The 19710-nt window shown below is 36.3% G+C and overlaps 1 protein-coding gene across 35 annotated transcripts in view; it reads left to right on the top strand.

Moving 5' to 3' along the window:
- The window catches only part of MBNL1 (muscleblind like splicing regulator 1), a 219457-nt gene that overhangs the window by 80172 nt on the left and 119575 nt on the right, over positions 1 to 19710 (top strand). For 3 of the 35 annotated variants that reach the window (XM_025289578.3, XM_044945831.2, XM_025289571.2), the window contains exon 2: positions 18743 to 18858. The exons of 30 other annotated variants lie outside the window; for them this stretch is intronic. In XM_025289578.3, coding sequence (XP_025145363.1) covers positions 18853 to 18858 — 6 coding nt within the window. In that variant the 5' untranslated portion in view covers positions 18743 to 18852. The remainder of the gene's footprint in view (positions 1 to 18742; positions 18859 to 19710) is intronic. 2 more of the 35 variants (XM_025289586.3, XM_044945833.2) reach the window with 1 other exon arrangement.

The raw sequence follows: 19710 nt of genomic DNA, 5'->3' as shown, positions 1-19710 counted from the left end.
GAAGAAGGAAATGGCAACCCACTCCAGTGTTCTTGCCTGGAGAATCCCAGGGACGGGGGAGCCTGATGGGCTGCCGTCTATGGGGTCGCGCAGAGTCGGACCCGACTGAAGCGACTTAGCAGCAGCAGCAGCATTCATTTGAGAGGACTTCCCCAGTGGCTCAGTGGTGAAGAATCCGCCTACCAAGGAGGAGACGTTGAGTTCGATCCCTGGTTTGGGAAGATCCCCTGGAGGAGAAAATGGCAACCCACTCTAGTATTCTTGCCTGGCAAATTACATGGACAGAGGAGCCTGGAGGCTACAGTCTAAAGAGTTAAACACAACTCAGCAAATAAACAACAATAATAAATTTGAAAACCTGACTTTAAAAAAGGGAAATAACCTCACCTACTTAATGTCTTATTCATGGTTAGAACATGGAGTGGAGTCACTTTATTTCATTAATGTCCCCGCTAGCTTTTGGATACAAAAAAATTTTTTTCTGTCTCTAAATAACATTCTCTATCCCTTTAAAAAAAAAAAAAAGGACTAGCAAGTTTCAGTTTTGATATGTATCTTCTATTTTGTTGTATCTCTTCTATTAATTACAATAAAATAGACAGTTGGTAAAAGAATGCTACTTTTAAGCTTCTTATAATATATATCAACAAATGTGGAGTTTCAGTGATGACCTAGTTGACCTCATAATTATTTTATTTTTGTAAAGAATTTTGTATTTTTGCATATTCTGTTTCATCTCATTATCTCCAAGTAATTGCAAATATAATAATCTTGAAGTAATTCTAATATCTTGTCTTTGAATTTCTAATTGATCATGGATTTAAATGAACGAAACTTTTCTTACTTTAGAGGCAGTCCTTAGGCATAGCAAATGAATAGGCTAGCCTGGTAGATACAGTTTTATAAACTTTCAAGACATGAAAATGATCCTAAAAGTCCAAATGCCATTTAGAACTTCATGCGTAAATTGTATGTGTTGTTCTAGGAAGCAGGGAAAATTGATGGTCAGCCTTAGCCTGTAGTATATTTTGACAGCATGAATGAGTCAAGCAAGCAATTTTCCAGACTGTTTAATAGTACAAAGTAAAGGACTTCTAAAGAAGTCATTCTTATGACTAGTTGAAAAATATTTTTCTTAGTAACTGTTCTCGAGAAAAACAGATCACCATTGGAAGAAAAATGAAATCTGAAGTTGCCAGCATTCTGAAAGTGATTTAATCACTAAAATGTGTTTACCTTATAACAAAACTCCTTAAAAGGATACTGCTTCATACATTTCCAATTATTTAATGAATGTTGTCTTGAACTTCAGTAGGAAATTATTTAACACCCTTATGCACATTAACTCCATCACCTTGGCAGATTATTGGTCATTGTATTTTTAAACTATTTTTTAAAATAAATTTCCAGTAGCACATATAAAACTGCATCATCATAAAATTAAAGATGAAATGTTTTAAGTTACCAAGTTGCTTCAAGTGTCTTCCACTGTGTGGTTCTAAACTGCATTTGAGTGAAAATAGGACTTGATCATAAAGAACCCACCTGCCAATGCAGGAGACATAAGAGATGTGGGTTCGATCCCTGGGTCAGGAAGATCCCCCTGGAGGAGGGCATGGCCACCCACTCCAATATTTTTGCCTGGAGAATCCGATGGACAAAAGGGATTGGCAGGCGACAGTCCATGGGATTTCAGAGAGTTAGACATGATTGATGTGACTTAGCATGCAGGCACAGGACTTGACTGGTGGAAAATCATTCATTTGTGGATTTACAGATTCTATTCTCAGTGGTTTGAAAAGATGCATTGTCCAGCAGCAACTTTTGTACCAGTGACCGTGCTTCATGTGAACTTGATGGATTCTAATCACTGGGTTTATCATTACTACATAGATATTTGGAAGGAACAGCCTGTAAATCTCATTTCTAAGCCACGAGTAGCTATTATGTCAATTTGAAGAACATAAATAAAATACAGATTAAAAAAAAAGACACCACAGTCATTCACAGATTCTAGCTACTTAAGTACCTATGATTATTATGATTTTTCAGTATCAGGTTAATATTTAAAATTTGGAAAATAACCTACTAACCTTATTTTTATTTGTAGTGTTGGAAGTGTTTCTAGCATTTTTCAAGTAGTAACTTGAAAGAAAATTGAGACTCATCTAGGGTTCCACTTTCATTTTTACTATAGTAACACTTGTAGGGGCAAATCACTCAATAGTCATGCCTCCACTACAATTAAACTTTGTAAACATTTCAAGAATAAAAACTTCAGGTGCTAGGTTTTTCCTTGAAAACACCTGACATTTTTCTTGCCTAAATTTAAGATTTGTTTTCTCTTTACATTTTAAAAGATTTTTCATGGAATGTTCAAGGGTTTTGCATGATATTTAGACAGGATTTCTTTTATCACTTTCAACATTGAACTCCAGTGATCCATAGATTCTTTGGATTGCAGTTAGAAGAGTTTTAGAAATGATGTCCTGCAATCTACTTGCTTTTTGGATTAGGAAACTGAGGAGCCACTGGTGGGGTTAGAGTTTAATCATATTCGTGAAGATCCTGAGATTGCCAGAACCCTTAAATATGACTGGTCAATTAGTTACAGCAAAAACTGTAATAAGCTGTCTTCATCTTATGAAAATAGCCTATGATACATTTGGTTGATAACTACTATTAATTGTCGAGTTGGTGCTGTTAACTGCCATCAAGGTGCATAGCTTTCTTGACTAACATGATGCCTTGATTACTGCCAGTATTAAAGGTTTATAGTGTTTTGTTGTTTAATAGTAGATTCTCCAAAAAAAAAAAAAAGGGGGGGGGATACCTAACTTTATACCAAAATTTACTAACAAAAGGATATATTAGATATAATTTAATATCATAAAATACACAATATCCTGTATTTTACATTCTAGATAGCCAATTGATTTTTATAGAATGATTTTTTTAGTTAAACTTTTGCATCTGAAGCCAACCTGTGGTTGCAATTGACAGATGAGTTATTAGTTCTCTTTGATTTCTCTTACTCATAAGAGGCCCTTATTATACAGTGATTATCAAATGAGACATAATTCATGAATAACTTTTCTTCTCTACATTTTCTGACCATTTTATGTATTACAGAATAAATCACATTATACCTGATATTATAGTTCAGTTTTTCATGTTTCTTTTTGCCACAAGATGACAAACTCCTTAAGAAGGAGAAGCTTACATTCATCACCTCTCTATGTATGGCGATTTGAATGTCCTTGGCATTTGGCGTTCAGTGAATTGAAAGCAATGTTTCTTCCTAACCATGACTAATAATTGTGAGCAGATTTTATATGCTTTCAAATTCATTAGAGAATTTTTTTTTTAATGTAATAGGACGTTTGTTGGATAGTGACATATAATTCTTTTTAAACTATTTCTCTGAGGAATCTGGCCCCCTTCATTTGTGGCAGGACTCATCCAGTTTAATTGCTCTGGTGCCCTAATAGACTGTTTCTGTTCTATTGATGTAAATCTCTTGAGCAGGCCTTTATTTGCACTTTTGCCGTGTTTTGTATGTTATCTTGTGCAGGCAGCACTTGAAGACCCGGTTGGGCTTCCTGATAAGGATTGTTGTATGGACAGTCCATGTCTCAGAGGCGAATGGTAATTGGTCAGAGCAGTGGCACAATACACAGTTAATCTTGTAACAATATTAACTCACTGTTAGTAAGAGTGATTTGTTGGGAAAGTATCACACGTAGATAGAACAGTATTAATTTATTCTTCAGAGGTTACATGGGGAGAAGCAATACCACCAGGATACCAATATCATCACTATTTGTTTTTCCTTTTTCTCTCACTCTGCTGAGAATACTAAGAAGAACATTGATTAGTGTCAGTGTTTCTCGTGTGGGGAAACATTCTGGGGTCCAGACTGCAACTATAATAACTGTCATTTTTATTGTAGACCTAATAATAATAACAAAGACACGTGATATTGTCAGTAGATCATGTGACTCTGATGCTCTTAAAATTCCCACACTTTAATTTTAGGGAAAACCAAAAGGTTTTGTCTTCCAAGTGTGAAACCTTTATGGTGTTACGAGTCTTCAACCCAAGCAGAACAGAGAGTCCAAGCTTCCCCAAAGTATAAATGCCTAGGTCCTACCACTTGTTCACTTGCTCATTATTTCTTCCCTCTAACAATTCTTTTAGGAGCTGTATGACAGGAGCTATCTTACAAAGAACTGAGAAGTTCTCGTGAGTCAGAAATGATCCAGACTGCGTGTCGATGCCAGTAGTCCTAGCAATTAAGTATTTGATTGAGGGGAAACCTCCATTTATCCACTTTGAAGAGGATCATCAGGAGGGATTAAAAATTTAGTACTTCAGGCTCATTAAGGGTTAGAGTGGAGTAATTATGTAGCTGGTAAATGCTACAGTCTCCACTTGAACAGTAAGATACGTTATTTCTTGAGACTTACTGGCCCTCTTCAGGAGCTTCACAATTTGTAAATGTTGTCTTCTTGGAGAATAAGTTCTGCTGACCCATTCTTTTAGATTCCGTGTGCTTTTTTTGTTGCCAAGTGTGCTTTCAGAGAAGGTAGTACCCTTAAAGGGATATGGGCTCTGTAGAGCGTCTCCCTGTGGCATAAGCAATGCTTATTGTCTTCATCAGTGGGCCTCTTCATACAGCGCTCAGAAGAGCATGCCCTCATACCGCGTTGACTGTGCTTATTGATGATTGTGCTGCTAGTTTAATTTCCTAATCTTGCAAGTTGAGAAGTAATTAAATGCTCATGAGACATTCTGTTGAGCCTGGTTTGCCATTCTTCATCACCAACATTTTAAGAAACTTTGTTTTTAAATCAGGAAATCTGTGTTTCTGTTTTTCAAGTCTTCTTATTTGTATAGCACACAGGAACATGTTAATTTCAAAAGAACACACAGTTGGATCTACTTTTAAACTAATTGGAAGAGTTAATGACAATTTGTTTTACCTTGAGTTTTATTATTTTTTTTTAATCTGGACATATTATCACCTAGGATAATCTCTTAATCCCTAACTTAAAGTCTATCCATTCCGGTTTTAGATATGATTCTAATAAACCAGGTAATATTACCATAATTCAGAACTATGAAAACATATACATTACTTACACATACACATTACTTACTAGGTGATTTTACTGCATAAAAATACAGCTCAGGAAAGATACATTAGAACTCCGTGGTGCTCCTAGTGTGGACAGACCGTTGTAGTTAAGTTTTTACTTCCATTCCTCTATCTGGAAGCTGTTTGAAAGCAGAGGCTGTGCCTTAGTCATTAGAATCTCCATTGCTCACGCATAGGCCCAGTACGTGGTAAGCTTCCAGTAAATACTACTTTACTTGTATTGACTTTGAAGTGAAACAAAATGCGGAATACCAGCTACAATAGTAGCTCTTGATCCATCCCATAACCTTTCTTGCCTCCCCCCTTAAGGTTTGCAAAAAGCAGTTAAACTAATTATAACCATTATAGTTGTAAATCAGACCACACATTTTTAAAAAATTAATTTTTATTGGACTATAGTTGCTTTACAATGTTGTGTTAGTTTCTACTGTAAAGCAGTAGACCACACATTTCATTAAAAATTGACATAGACACCTCTTTGACAGGCCTGTTTCATTCAAAGAAATGAAAACTAGCATTGTATATAGAACAGCAAAATCACTTGAATTTTCACTTCTCAACTTGATATCACAAAGATAAAAATACACACCTGTAGTCTCATCCCAGTCTAGTAACTGGGCTGAAAAAAGGTCCATTTAGTTAAGTAGCCAAATTGGTTGTTGGAGTTATTTTATGTACTAGGTGACAATATTGCTGATTGATTTTTTTCATTTTTATAATCATTTATTCTGTGAATTTTTCTCCCTAAGGCGGTGAACTGAAAAAGTTACATCTTTTCTGCCGTTGATAAGCATTATGAGTAGAAATCAATAGTTAAATTGACCCAATAAAAGATGCCTGGGACCTACTATTGAGATGATAACATCAGAAACCAACGTATATAGACTCTAACAAGACTCAGAAGCATCCTTTGCTTTTGTTTTGCATACGTATTAAGTAGCATAAGGCTTCCCTGATAGCTCAGTTGGTAAAGAATCCGCCTGCAATGCAGGAGATCCTGGTTCGATTCCTGGATTGGGAAGATCCCCTGGAGAAGGGAAATGCTACCCACTCCAGGGTTCTGGCCTGGAAAATTTCACGGACTGTGTAGTCCACAGGGTCGCAAAGAGTTGGACACAACTGAGCGACTTTCACTTTCTTTCAAGTAGCGTAAGACAGTGCTCATGAATTGCATTCTTTTTTTCCTAGAGAGTCTGTATAAGCCAGGATTCTGTTCATTAATAGATAGGCTGCAGTCCATACCATGTGCCAAAAACAGGTATATACTTGCTTAAAGTTTGCTAGACGTCTGTAACACATTAGTGTAGAATTTATCTTTTGTACTTTGCCAATCACCAGCTGCTTTTCTTTGACATTGTATTCACATTCTGTGTGAAAAATAGATTTTATATTTCACTTGTAATTTATCTAGATATATTTATTTATTGGACACTTGTGAAGTGATAAAGGAACTTTATAAGGAGAAAGGATCAATATATTAATATTAATAATTCTAACTCCCTTCATATACAAATGCAAAATTGATCTAACTGTGCTTATTCGGTCAGTGCTGTTGTTAAATGGATAACCTGAAGGAATATTTTCAAATCAATGGTGTACATAACACTAATATTAATAATTGAAGCTCCTTTTCTACATATATCTGTATGTTCTTTAAATATAGATAAGATACATCTAGATCTGTGAGTAATTGGCTTTTTTTCCTCCTTTCTTCTGATCAGTGTCATTATGCCCCTTTTATATGATAGGTAATTTGTAAAGCAGATGGTATGCAAAAACAATCCCCCTCTTCTTTTTTTGGTTGTAATGACTGTTGCTGACCAAAATCAAGTAATTTCTCTAAACCATGCTTTCACTTTTATGCTTCTCTAGTCAGAAATAAATCTTCTTGTGTGCTCCCTGAGGGAGGAATAGTTTAGCAGGGAATCACATAATAATCACTGTTCATTAATCACATAGAAAGAATCCTTTTTTAATGTCAACTCTGTCATTCATATAAAATGTATGTTTCCTTGAGGAATCTCTATGAATTACTTGTTCATTCTCATTGCTTTTCATACGGTTCATTATACTCCTTGTGTGAAGTCGCTCAGTCATGTCCAACTCTTTGTGACCCCATGGACTATAGCCTACCAGGTTCCTCCATCCATGGGATTTTCCAAGCAAGAATACTGGAGTAGGTTGCCATTTTCTTCTCCAGGAGATCTTCCCGACCCAGGGATTGAACCCAGGTCTCCCGCATTGTAGGCAGACGCTTTACCGTCTGAGCCACCAGGGAAGCTCTTAGGAGCTCATTAATTTCAACTATAAATTGAATGTTGCTTATGTACAGAGTCTGTGAATAACAAGAGATAGCATTGGCACCTTTTCTTTGATTTACTTGTTATCTTCTGATCATATGAATAGCCTGTTGATTCAGCTCTCTCCCTGCATAGCTTGTTGAAGGCTGCAGGGAGTGGTATGGTGGAGTTGGCTTACTTAAGACCTCTTCCTAACTCCAGGTCATATTGGCAGCTTAAATTTGGCCATGGTGGGAGGATTTACACTGTGGAAATTGGCAAATGCTACAACTCCGTCCTCAGAAAGCCACTTATTAAACACTTACCAGCACCCACTGGTTATAGAATTATCTTTTCTTTTTTGAACAATTGTTTGACCATGTGGAATAGCCGTGTAGAATTTTCCTTCCAGATATCTTCTTTCTCTGCTGTTTTATTTATTTCCAGATACTTTCTTTCTATCCCACTTACCAATGGAGTGACTGAGCAAATTACTTATGCTTTCTGTGTCCTGGTGTCCTTATCTGTAGGAGAGGGATAATAATGGTACCTGCCTTGGGATGGATATGATGTTGAATAAGAAATATACTTTTCTCAGTCTAATAGCAAAATGCTTCATGTACAATGAACACACAAGTAGTATTACTATTTACCTTTCTAATTAATAGGTATTTATTGATTTTTTACTAAGTACTTAATATTTTGCTTAGTTCAGTGGGTCATTGATCGAGACTCAGTGCCTCTAACCATGAGTATTAGCTTAGTGCTCTAGGGTTAAAAGCCTTCCTTTTTTGCTGTCCCAACCTAATGTCTTCTCTTTTTTTTCTGTTTTTCTTCTTAGAGCTTTTTTCTCCCTGTATGAGTTTTGCAAACTTTCTTCATACTTAGATTTAGTTTATACATGACCTCTTCTAAGAAGCTTCTCCTCAAACCCGCCCTGGTCATGCTTTTGTCCTGCCTTCTTGTTTCTGTAATGCACCCAGTTCATATCTCCATCACTGTCTTCGGCACATGAATTCTAATTACATGCATCTTCCTCCCTCTCTGGATTTCAGTGCATGACATGTAACCTACCACCTTCGTATTTTTGTCTCTTAGTGAAATACTTGTTACATAGTAGACTCCATCGAAAAGAATGTCTGAATGGTTGTTGGTTGAAGGAATACGAGACTTTGCTCCTAAAGGCCTTATTACTTGGTTGAAGAGATGATAGTATACCCATGTGACATGAAGGTGAACAAGAAAGCATTTTATAATGATATCTATATTTGTTTGAAAGTGAAAGTCACTCAGTTGTGTCTGACTCTTTGTGACCCCATGGATGCAAATTAAGTTTATAATTTATTTTCATATATACATTTTCCTGAAGTAGGAAAGGTCATTTATTTCCCTGTTACAGATACAGATTTTTATGTTCCCAAATATAAATGAATTGAGTTAGGTCAGTCTGTCAACCATGTTTTGCTTTTGTTCTATTTCTGAATCAGAAATACAGAAGAAGGTTTGGTTATTCTTAAAGGCAATACTTTGTTTTCATTTTCTTTCCCTTCTTTGGGAAGCTTTAAGAAATTACTATGGTATTATCCTCCAATTAAAAAAAATAAAAATTTAAAAAATTAAAAAAAACACAAAAACAAAAAAAATTTATAGTGATATTTAAGCATATACAGAATTAGAGAAATATTGTAACACCTCCTGTGTATATATCAATCAGCATTTTGTACACATGCATCCATGTGAACATTTTGTGAATACTTTGTCTGTCTTGTTTCATTCATTACCTTTCAGGTACCTTTTGTCCCTGGCGTCTTTTTATTTGTTCCCCTGATATCTTTTAAAACAAATCTCAGACATTCTTATCAGTTTACTTATATGTATGTAGGAACTTTATGTATTAATAACTTGTTTTAAATATAACATTTACGAATCTATCAATATTGATAATAATTTCATTGTATCACTGAATTCCCAGTTCACATTCAATATTTTCCCAATTATCACAACAAATCTTTTTACAAATAGATCACTCAGATGACCATCTAAAAAATACCTATCTGGATTTTATGTCTTTCAAGATTCTTTTCATCTACGATAATTCCTGCTCCTTTTCCCCTTCATGCTTTATTTGTTGAGAAAAATCAGGTCATTGTCCTAGAGAATATTTGAGATTCTGAATTTAGCTAATTGCTTCCCAGTAGTATCATTTAGCTTGTTCTCCCTTCACCCTTATTTTCTGTAGACTAGAAATTAAAACTAGAATTGAATGTGATTTTAATGCTACTGCTTATTATTTGGTGAGAATATTTCCCACCTGGTGCTGTGTACTTCCAGTTGCATCCCATCAGGAGGGAATAAATTCATTTCTCTCCACTTTTAATGATGTTGAAATCTATCAGTAAGTTCAGGTGAACTTGGGCCAGTTCCTATAAAGTTCTCCGTCAGATCTGGATCCAGTGTTTTCACTCCACTGCTGAGCATTTTCATAGCACCATGATTTTGTTAGGGATTGTAAAGCAGTGACTTTTAATTATATTATTCTTGCTGCATTTATTACCTGAAATTTTTCTATGAAGGGCTTTTCCATAGTATCTAATTGGCAGTTCCATAATACAATTTATAGCAAAAGATGAAGGAGAAGGAAATGGCAACCCACTCCAGTATTCTTGCCTAGAGAATCCTATGGACAGAGGAGCTGGTGGGCTGCTGTCCATAGGGTCGCATGGAGTCGGACACGACTGAAGCGACTTAGCATGTGTTGGAGAAGGAAATGGCAACCCACTCCAGTGTTCTTGCCTGGAAAATCCCAGGGATGGAGGAGCCTGGTGGGCCGCCATCTGTGGGGTCACACAGAGTCGGACACAACTGAAGTGGCTTAATAGCAGCAGTAGCAAAAGATGGAGAAATGCATGATTTTTTGTTTACCAATATTCAGAATCAGACATTAACTTCTAATAATAAAGCGAAATACAGTTATAGATATAGTCAAAGTATTCTAACACATTTTTACAAAATTTCCCTTAGGGAAATTCTTTGAATTTTTTTTTTTTTTTGGATGAATGCATTTTGATAACATTACTTCTCATGGAAAGTTCCCTTTCCTTTCTTTTTGTTTACTGTAAATATACTGCTATCTGATTGAGTCTGTTGTCTCAAAAGTTATTTGTTGCTCATCTTTTTTTTTTGGTAAGCACCTGGTTAGGCTAGCTACTTAGGATGTAGACACTGGCCCACCTTTTTCACAGAATATATAGTTTGGGTTTGTTTCCTATTCATAATATGATGTGATTAAAAAAAAAACAAATGTGTCTATGAATCTGTTTTTGCTTACTCTCATATTTGGTGTCCTGTATTAAACATTTTTAACAAACAATATTTTTAGTTGATTTTAGAGACCCTGGCCCTAGTCTCTGAAATAAAAACAGTAAAGAGATTTGAAAGTTGTTACTGCTGACCCAAAGAAAAATTAAGTATCTGCATATTGGGCACTCTATGTGACAGATGAGGAAGTTTTAATTTTTATTATTTGGAAAGGTAAGAAGAGGGAATAATGAGACCTCCATAAGACAAAAGACAAAAATTAATGCTTAAGATCCTGTGCTGTCTTAACATAAGCAAGTATTTGAACTTAGTTTGACTTCCGTTTTTCAGGAACCGAGGGTGACATTTTATGGATGTCTTTATCTCCTATAATTAAAATATGTTTTGTCAGGATTTTTTTTAAGGTGTTTTGGATTTTAGAAAACATGTATCTAAATCTTTGTGAACGTCTTGTATGAATAGCCAGTGTAAATGGTACTAGTAAGACCCTCCTTTCTCTACAGGATTTGTGTTTCAGTTCAGTTCAGTTCAGTTCAGTCACTCAGTCATGTCTCACTCTTTGCAACCCCATGAATTGCAGCACGCCAGGCCTCCCTGTCCATCACCAACTCCCGGAGTTTACCCAAACTCATGTCCATCGAGTCGGTGATGTCATCCAGCCATCTCATCCTCTGTCGTCGCCTTCTTCTCCTGCCCCTAATCCCTCCCAACATCAGAGTCTTTTCCAATGAGTCAACTCTTCACATGAGGTGGCCAAAGGATTGGAGTTTCAGCTTCAGTATCAGTCCTTCCAATGAACACCCAGGACTGATCTCCTTTAGGATGGACTGGTTGGATCTCCTTGCAGTCCAAGGGACTCTCAAGAGTCTTCTCCAACACCACAGTTCAAAAGCATCAATTCTTCGATGCTCAGCTTTCTTCACAGTCCAACTCTCACATCCATACATGACCACTGGAAAAACCTTAGCCTTGACTAGATGGACCTTTGTTGGCACAGTAATGTCTCTGCTTTTCAATATGCTATCTAGGTTGGTCATAACTTTCCTTCCAAGGAGTAAGCGTCTTTTAATTTCATGGCTGCAGTCACCATCTACAGTGATTTTGGAGCCCCTCAAAATAAGCCTGACACTGTTTCCACTGTTTCCCCATCTATTTCCCATGAAGTGATGGGACCAGATGCCATATCTTAGTTTTCTGAATGTTGAGTTTTAAGCCAACTTTTTCACTCTCCTCTTTCACTTTCATCAAGAGGCTTTTTAGTACCTCTTCACTTTCTGCCATAAGGGTGGTATCATCTGCATATCTGAGGTTATTGATATTTCTCCCAGCAATCTGGATTCCAGCTTGTGCTTCTTCCAGTCCAACGTTTCTCATGATGTACTCTGCAGAGAAGTTAAATAATCAGGGTGACAATATACAGCCTTGACATACTGCTTTTCCTATTTGGAACCAGTCTGTTGTTCCATGTCCAGTTCTAACTGTTGCTTCCTGACCCGCACATAGGTTTCTCAAGAGGCAGGTCAGGTGGTCTGGTATTCCATCTCTTGACGGCACAATTGCACTCATCTCACACGCTAGTAGGAGAAGGCAATGGCACCCCACTCCAGCACTCTTGCCTGGAGAATCCCACGGACAGAGGAGCCTGGTGGGCCACGGTCCATGGGGTTGCTAAGAGTCGGACACGACTGAGCGACTTCACTTTCACTTTTCACCTTCTTACATTGGAGAAGGAAATGGCAACCCACTCCAGTGTTCTTGCCTGGAGAATCCCAGGGACAGGGGAGCCTTGTGGGCTGCCGTCTATGGGGTCGCACAGAGTCGGACACGACTGACGGGACTTAGCAGCAGCAGCAGCACACGCTAGTAAAGTAATGCTCAAAATTCTCGAAGCCAGGCTTCAGCAATACTTCAACCGTGAACTTCCAGTTGTTCAAGCTGGTTTTAGAAAAGGCAGAGGAACCAGAGATCAAATTGCCAACATCTGCTGGATTTGTGTTTAGGAGATAGCAAACACAATATCATGTTAAATTCACCAGAAAAATGTATTCTGCAAATCTGAGGTTATAATTTATATTGTTTTGCTAGACATGTGCTGTTAATGTTGTAAATTTTGGGTATTATTTAAATAACCATTGTAATTCCAAAGTCTTCTCAGATATTTTCTCTGGAATAGAAACTCTTTTATTCATGTTCGGATAGTATGAAATAGCTTTATGATTAATTGAAATTCGAGTAAAAGGCAGATTCCTGGAATATCGTTGAAAATACTTTTTTGCAATTGAAAATCAGGAAGATAGAGAAATTTTACAGTTGGCTTTTAAGTCTGTGCTAACATGTTTTATGATGTATGATGTTGCAGAGAAGTGCTGAGAGGTAAGAGATGTTTAAAAGCAGTAGTATTAGGTTTGCTTTGCTAGCACCTTATCAAGAAATTTGAGAGACAAAAAACTAAACCCTTTAATTGTGGTATCTGGTAACTGAGGATTAAGCTGAATTTAACTTTGAAGATAAGAATTGATATTTATATTATGTCAATGGAAACAATAGCTGTATTTTTGACTTGAGGAAATTGCTTAATCTAAATAGCATGAAAGTTGACCCAAAAGTGTACTCATCCATAAATATTGACTGTTTGAATCTGTTGAAAACCGGAAGGCTAATGTCAAGGATACAGTAGTAAACTTCTAAAAGGAGTTGGTGAAAAGTAAATGTTATGCAGCACAAAAAGAATGCCAGGGGGAAAATTGAGAGAGAAGAATAACAGGAAGATTAGTCATTTCTGGAAGGAAAAAAAGGTGGGGAATGGGGGAAAAAGTATTTTAAACAGGAAGGGGGAACTGGAAGTACCAGTGCTAACAGACAGACAGGAGTTCATTACAGGACAGAACTGGACTTTCAAAAAAAGGAATAATACTGGTCAAATTTAGTTACAACATATAATGTTTATGTCAATAACAAACAAAAATAAAATGGAGACATTTTTCTGTTACGGATTCAGAGAAATAAAAGAAATGATGTTGAAATAAAAGAGCGATATTTACTCCTTGGCCAAACTGACCTGGCTTAAGTCACATAGCAATGTTCAAGTACATAAAGAAAACGGATTTCTTTTAAAACAGGCGAACATTCTACTGTTTTCAAGTGTTAGGTAAAACAAAAACATTCTGGATATCTTAAAATAAGTGTGCTACTTGGTTTGAAATGAGTTTCACTTATTGTTTACGTATCTGACAACAGAAGAGTTAACAATCTCCAAATACTTCAAGAACTGTTTCTATAAATTCTCAAAAATATAAATTTAACTCTATATATCAGATGAAGTATATATGTGTAACAGTCCCTATAACAGAAAACAAGAAAGTTAACATCACAAGTGGTATGTGTGTTGGTAGAATCCTATTAATCCTTCATTTCTGTTAGGGAACAGGTTTTGCTGGACACATTTTCCAATCTCTCTGAATGTTCTCATCTGTCAAAGGGTAATAATAATATATCTGCCTCCAAGGTGTGTAATAAGGATTAAATGAACTGGTAGACACAGACCTGGAAGTGGCATTTTGTCTTTCTACTTTTAATCCGATATCCAGATATTGAAACACAGGCTTGTATGACATATTTCCAACTAACCAACATGGGAAGATGAATCATTGTAGTAGAAGTTCTTATTGATGCCTTGATGCTTAAAATGTCATATGCTAGGTTACATATGTATCCTTACTTGACATATAAAACTGTTACTTCTGTTGGTCATCCCTCAGTAACTACAGTAAACAGTAAATTACATAAAAAGTAGTTTTCAAGAAAGTAGATATCTCTAAGGTTACATAATCACAGCATCAGGACAAAATTTGTGTATTCATCTATTTAGAAAAAATATAAATGCAGAAAGTGGCTTATGTATATTGAAATAAAGATATCAAATTTTAAAAGGTTATCTAACTAATGTAACTTTAGAGACCCAAGACTACTGTTGTTTTAGGTAACCACGTGGGACATATTCTATATCACTTCATTTATAGAAATATGATATGTAGTCAGGTAAGCATTTCCTGTTGATTTTATGATAAGTTGCAATGCTTTCATGACTCAGGTACACACACTTCCTGAGATAAAGTGTGATTCCAGCCCAGAATAACTAGTTTGCACAAACGCCAAATACTACTAAAAAGTTCTCTCTCTTTCTCTCTCTCTCGCTTTCTCCCCCTTTCTAACCTTATTCACATGCAGACAGACACTCTTTCCATAAACACACACACCCAGCCTCACAGGCATAATTTCGTAGGAAATGTTTATTTTCCCAGCTACAGAAAACAAACCTTATCTCAAACACTGAAAGTCCTTCCTTTTCCTGGTTTGGAAACACTAAATCATACTTGGAGATTTTCTTTAGCCAGCATTTAGGTTTATTTCAAGCTTAAAAAGTTGTGAGGACAAAATGACTCAGAAATTTGTAATGTGCAATTAAAGCTTTTCACTTTTAGGTCACCAGTACATATCTAGCTGACTTGTGTTAGTTAAGGATTGATTCTAGTTGGTACGTTGTTTAATTTCCAGAAGAAGCTGGGAAGCTCACTGCAGCTTTTCCTGTTTTGATCTGTGTACGGGCTAGAGTTGGTGCTTATTAATATATTTCTTTGCAGATAAAGCCAAGTTCACAGAATTAAATAAAAGAGTCGACCTAGTAGGAGTTGATGAGTAAGAAGCTATTAATTTAGTCATCCACAAACATATATTTATTGTCTGACACCTTTCTAAAAGTAAAGTGTGTTAAAATGATCAGAATCATATTTCTAAGTTTTTAATTGTAATCACTGACGGCAAGAAGTAAGAACTGTAACTTCAATAGATAAGACAAAGATTCAGAATGACTATAAATATATGTAAAATATATTTGTGTATATTCATATGAAATTCAGATGACTGCATCAGTGAGTCATGATCTTCCTAGTCTGTCACTCAGTAGTGCCAAAGTCATAAGATCCTTTGTTATGTTCTGTCTTACTTAAAAGCCCATGGAATTATTTTATTTTTTCCCACCCCAAAAAATTCCAGAATCTATTTCTAAAAATCTTGAATAACTTGTTTTAATTCAGTGTTAACATTGGACATTGAGATAAGTTTAAATCTTTTTGTCAGCAAAGAGAAAAATCAAGCTTATGTGGACACAGTCTATACTTGCAATTCCTAAGGATTTCTGCAGAGAAGGTAGTTGTCTAGAAATATGGTAAAGAATTGTCGTCTTCCTTCTGTGGAAACTTTTGATTGTAAAAATAATTGAGAGTAAGTAGGCTCTAATGCATCACCCCAGGCTGTGCCACATGGGTATGTAAATTTCTTCCTGCTAAATGCCACCAAATGGCTGCATTGCTTACAGCTGGTGGCTAAATTCTGACAGAGGGTAGATACCTTTACCATAAGTATATTTTCTCTCTGAAGTTTTCATGGATTCTTATGGTAATTTATATCAGGTTAAAGCCATAAAAAGCTAAAGTTGGCCAAAATTTGTCCAGAGAGTTAGACTTGCTGCCAAATTAATTGCTTGGTCTCAGTATTCTTATTGGTTTCTCAGACTTACACATGGCTCCCTAGATGCTTGATTTGAGCTGTCTGACATTCCCCAGATGGCTTTGTGTCCTTAAGAGCTAATTCAAAGAAGGTCATTTCAGCTGCTGAATATTCAAGGAAGTATCCTGGTCTAAGGTTGGTTGCAGCCGGGGTCTCAAGGGATGAACCTTGGATTTGTGAAGCTTTCTCTGAGCTCACAGTTATTGTCTTGGCCCTACACATGATCACATTTATTTGCCAACGATGGGAATAAAAATAAATATGACTCTCAGCAGTGGTAATCCCCCCAAAAAGAATGACTGACACTGTGAGGATAATAATGTTACTACTCTGTTATTGCCTCTGAAGATATGATACATTGGAATAAAGTATGAAACTGAGTTTGTCCTTTTTAAAATCTGAGAATAAAACATTTGTAAATTCCTTAAATTAGTAAGCATCATTAAGAAAAATGATAGAATTGTGTATTGTGTAAGCTTATCTACTTGTTAGTTGCTCAGTCATGTCCAACTCTTTGCGACCCTGTGGGCTGTAGCCTGCCAGGCTCCTCTGCCATGGATTTCTCCAGTCAAGAATACTGGATTGGGTAGCCATTCTCTTCTCCAGGGGATCTTCCCGACCCAGGGATCGAACCTGGGTCTCCTGCATTGCAGGCAGATTCTTTACCATCTGAGTCACCAGGGTATATGACATTATGTACTTCATACCTATGTTTTTGAAAAGGAGCAGGGGTAGATGATCCTTCTCCACCAGGGTTCTGGCCAGAGCTGACATTTCTTATCTCCTTTATTTAAGAATCTAACATGTAATCAGCTTTCAGGAGGCAATAGAGGGTAGGCGTAGGCACAAAACCACTTCAGGAACTACATTCCCTGAATCCAAAGTTTACATTTGCTGTTTACAATTCCTATGACCTTTGGCAATGTCCTTAACATTCTTACCCCCTTAAATAGGAACATATTTACCTTATTGAGTTGTTTTGAATCTTGAAGAAGTAGAGGACTTACGAAATTCTAGGGCACACAATAAGTACCATATGCATATGATCTGTTTACCTAAACTTTGTAAACCAGAACTGATACTGCAGTTTTCACAACATGTTTAAGAGCTCCAGGCCTGGAACGATGTGTAACCTGGATTCAGTGATCATTTTTGAGCCCTGTGACCTTAAACATGTGACATAACTTGACTGAGCCTCAGTTTTCTCATTTGCAAAATGGGGCAGTAATAATATCTGATTTTGTTGCTGTGAAGATTAAATGGAATAACACATGTAAAGTAATGAGTGCCTGGCACTTCTTGGGTATGTGGTATGTGTTAATTACTGTTCTGATTTTTACTTTGATGTTTAAGTGAACATGTGAAGTATTGATACATGAGCAACATGTATGTATCTGTGTATGTAGGGTTTCATACAGGTTTCACACATCAGAATCTGTGTATGTAGGGTTTCAGTTTTGCTAATGAGAATTATTGTTATTTATTATGCAGAGAATAAATGTGTTGGTGTTTATAATTATTTTCTAATAAGTAAATAACATTTACTTATTAGGAGAGTAATAGTAATGTGTTTTTCACTTACCCTTTGTTAGACTATTTAGATTTTTTAAAAAATCTTAATTTTTTTTTTTTTTTTAACCTGTGAGATTTGAGCTCTGGATAAATTAGTTAAATAAAGTAAATGTTTTGTTAGTGATTTACCTTCTATGTCCAGACATATTCTAACCACTCATTAAGTTGAGTGCCACTGGGAGGAAAAGCAACTCATCAATAACATAAAAATGGGAATGAAAGAGAGAAGCAGAGAAGACATTGCTTCTTCTGTAAAACAAAGTTCATGAGTCCTGATATTTCCCCATCTGTCGGGAGTGTTGTAAAGATTATGAAAACATAAGCGTTTGTAAAATGTAATTTTATGCCAGAAAGGCAAATAGAGTATTATGAAAGAAATGACCAAAGTTGCATGATGACATTCATTTCATATGGTAACATCCTTTTTTTCATTAACAGGAAATGTTAGGGCAAAGTACCTGCTTCTTAGGAGTGGGAAAAGTAAACAAAAATTTAACAAAGATTCATCAAGTCTTCTTTATGATAAAGTAAATTTTTAAGACTGTGTTTTCCATAGAATTAAAAATGTGGAATTTCATAGTAAAAGTATATTTATCACCTTGTTTGGGGAGCAGATTTTAAGCACAATCACAGGAAAACACCTGTTTTGACACTCTGTGGGGAAGGCGCAAACATACGGGCAAACTCTATCTAGGTGTAGAGTAAACAAGAATGCTTTGGCTAGCATCCTGCAAGGAGTCGGGTCTAAATGGTCTGCTCCAGCTTCTGCTGCTGCTGCTGCTGCTAATATTGCTGGGAAGGACAAGTGGCTGACCTGGCATATCCTTTACTCTTGGTGCTGCCCTAGTCACTCAGGAAATGTTGTTTAAGGGAACCTCCTGGATCCTTTTCATGGCACCATGGCAAGAAGAAGCAGTATCTTATCTATTGAAGATAAAGCATGGAATTGGCTAATGGATGCTGGTGAGTGAATAAGGCAAGTGGGGAGCCAGTTTACTAAGATACCTTTTGGGCAGACCCGCTCTCTTGAGGACTGAGGTGGCGTCCCTGGGAAAATGGCATCTATAGTCTGAATCTCAGAACTTTGTTTTAGAAAGAAATCATAGTTTTAACACTGGTGACCTGATCCATGATACCATATATGTTCCATTAATAAAATTCATATATATTCCCAGCTTGACCACTTGAAAGTTCTAATCCTGAAGTTTGTTAGCTGTCTCAGTATATGGAGTAGATGTTATTTCTTAGGCCCTATTTAATCTTCATTCTTGTTTTTCACTTGACCCACAGTGATTTTTTTTTTAAATAACTTTTCAGTATATGAAAGAAATTATTTTTCCTTTCAAATATAAATGAGCTACTCCTTTTTGCAACACAATAAGAATATAGAATTTTAAATTAAGAGACTATATATTACATATAATTCTTGTCAGGAATATTCTTTTCAATTCAAGATAATTATGTAAGGAAATTAGTAAGATACTGTTCATATTAGTCAGATAGTTGCTCAGGATAAATCTTTGACATGAGCAATAAAGAAATTTCGTTGCTCAGGATGAATCTTTGACATTAGCAATAAAGAAATTTCATTGCTAATGTATTTAATTGCCAATATAAGATAGTTCCCTTGAGTGAGTTTCTTGATTGGTAAAATGAATACTTTGAATGAGCTAACCCACTCCAGAGCTCCTGCCTGGAAAATTCCATGGGCTGAGGCACCTGCTAGGCTGTACAGCCCATGGGATAGCAGAGTCTCACACGACTAAGCAACTTCACTTCTCATCTCAGTTTTTCTCACTCTGAAATTTTCTCACC

The sequence above is a fragment of the Bubalus bubalis genome, chromosome 1 (genome assembly GCF_019923935.1).
Source record: "Bubalus bubalis isolate 160015118507 breed Murrah chromosome 1, NDDB_SH_1, whole genome shotgun sequence".
NCBI lineage: Eukaryota > Metazoa > Chordata > Mammalia > Artiodactyla > Bovidae > Bubalus > Bubalus bubalis.
Note: the sequence above shows the minus strand (reverse complement) of the source record. Positions and strands in the feature narration are given on the sequence as shown.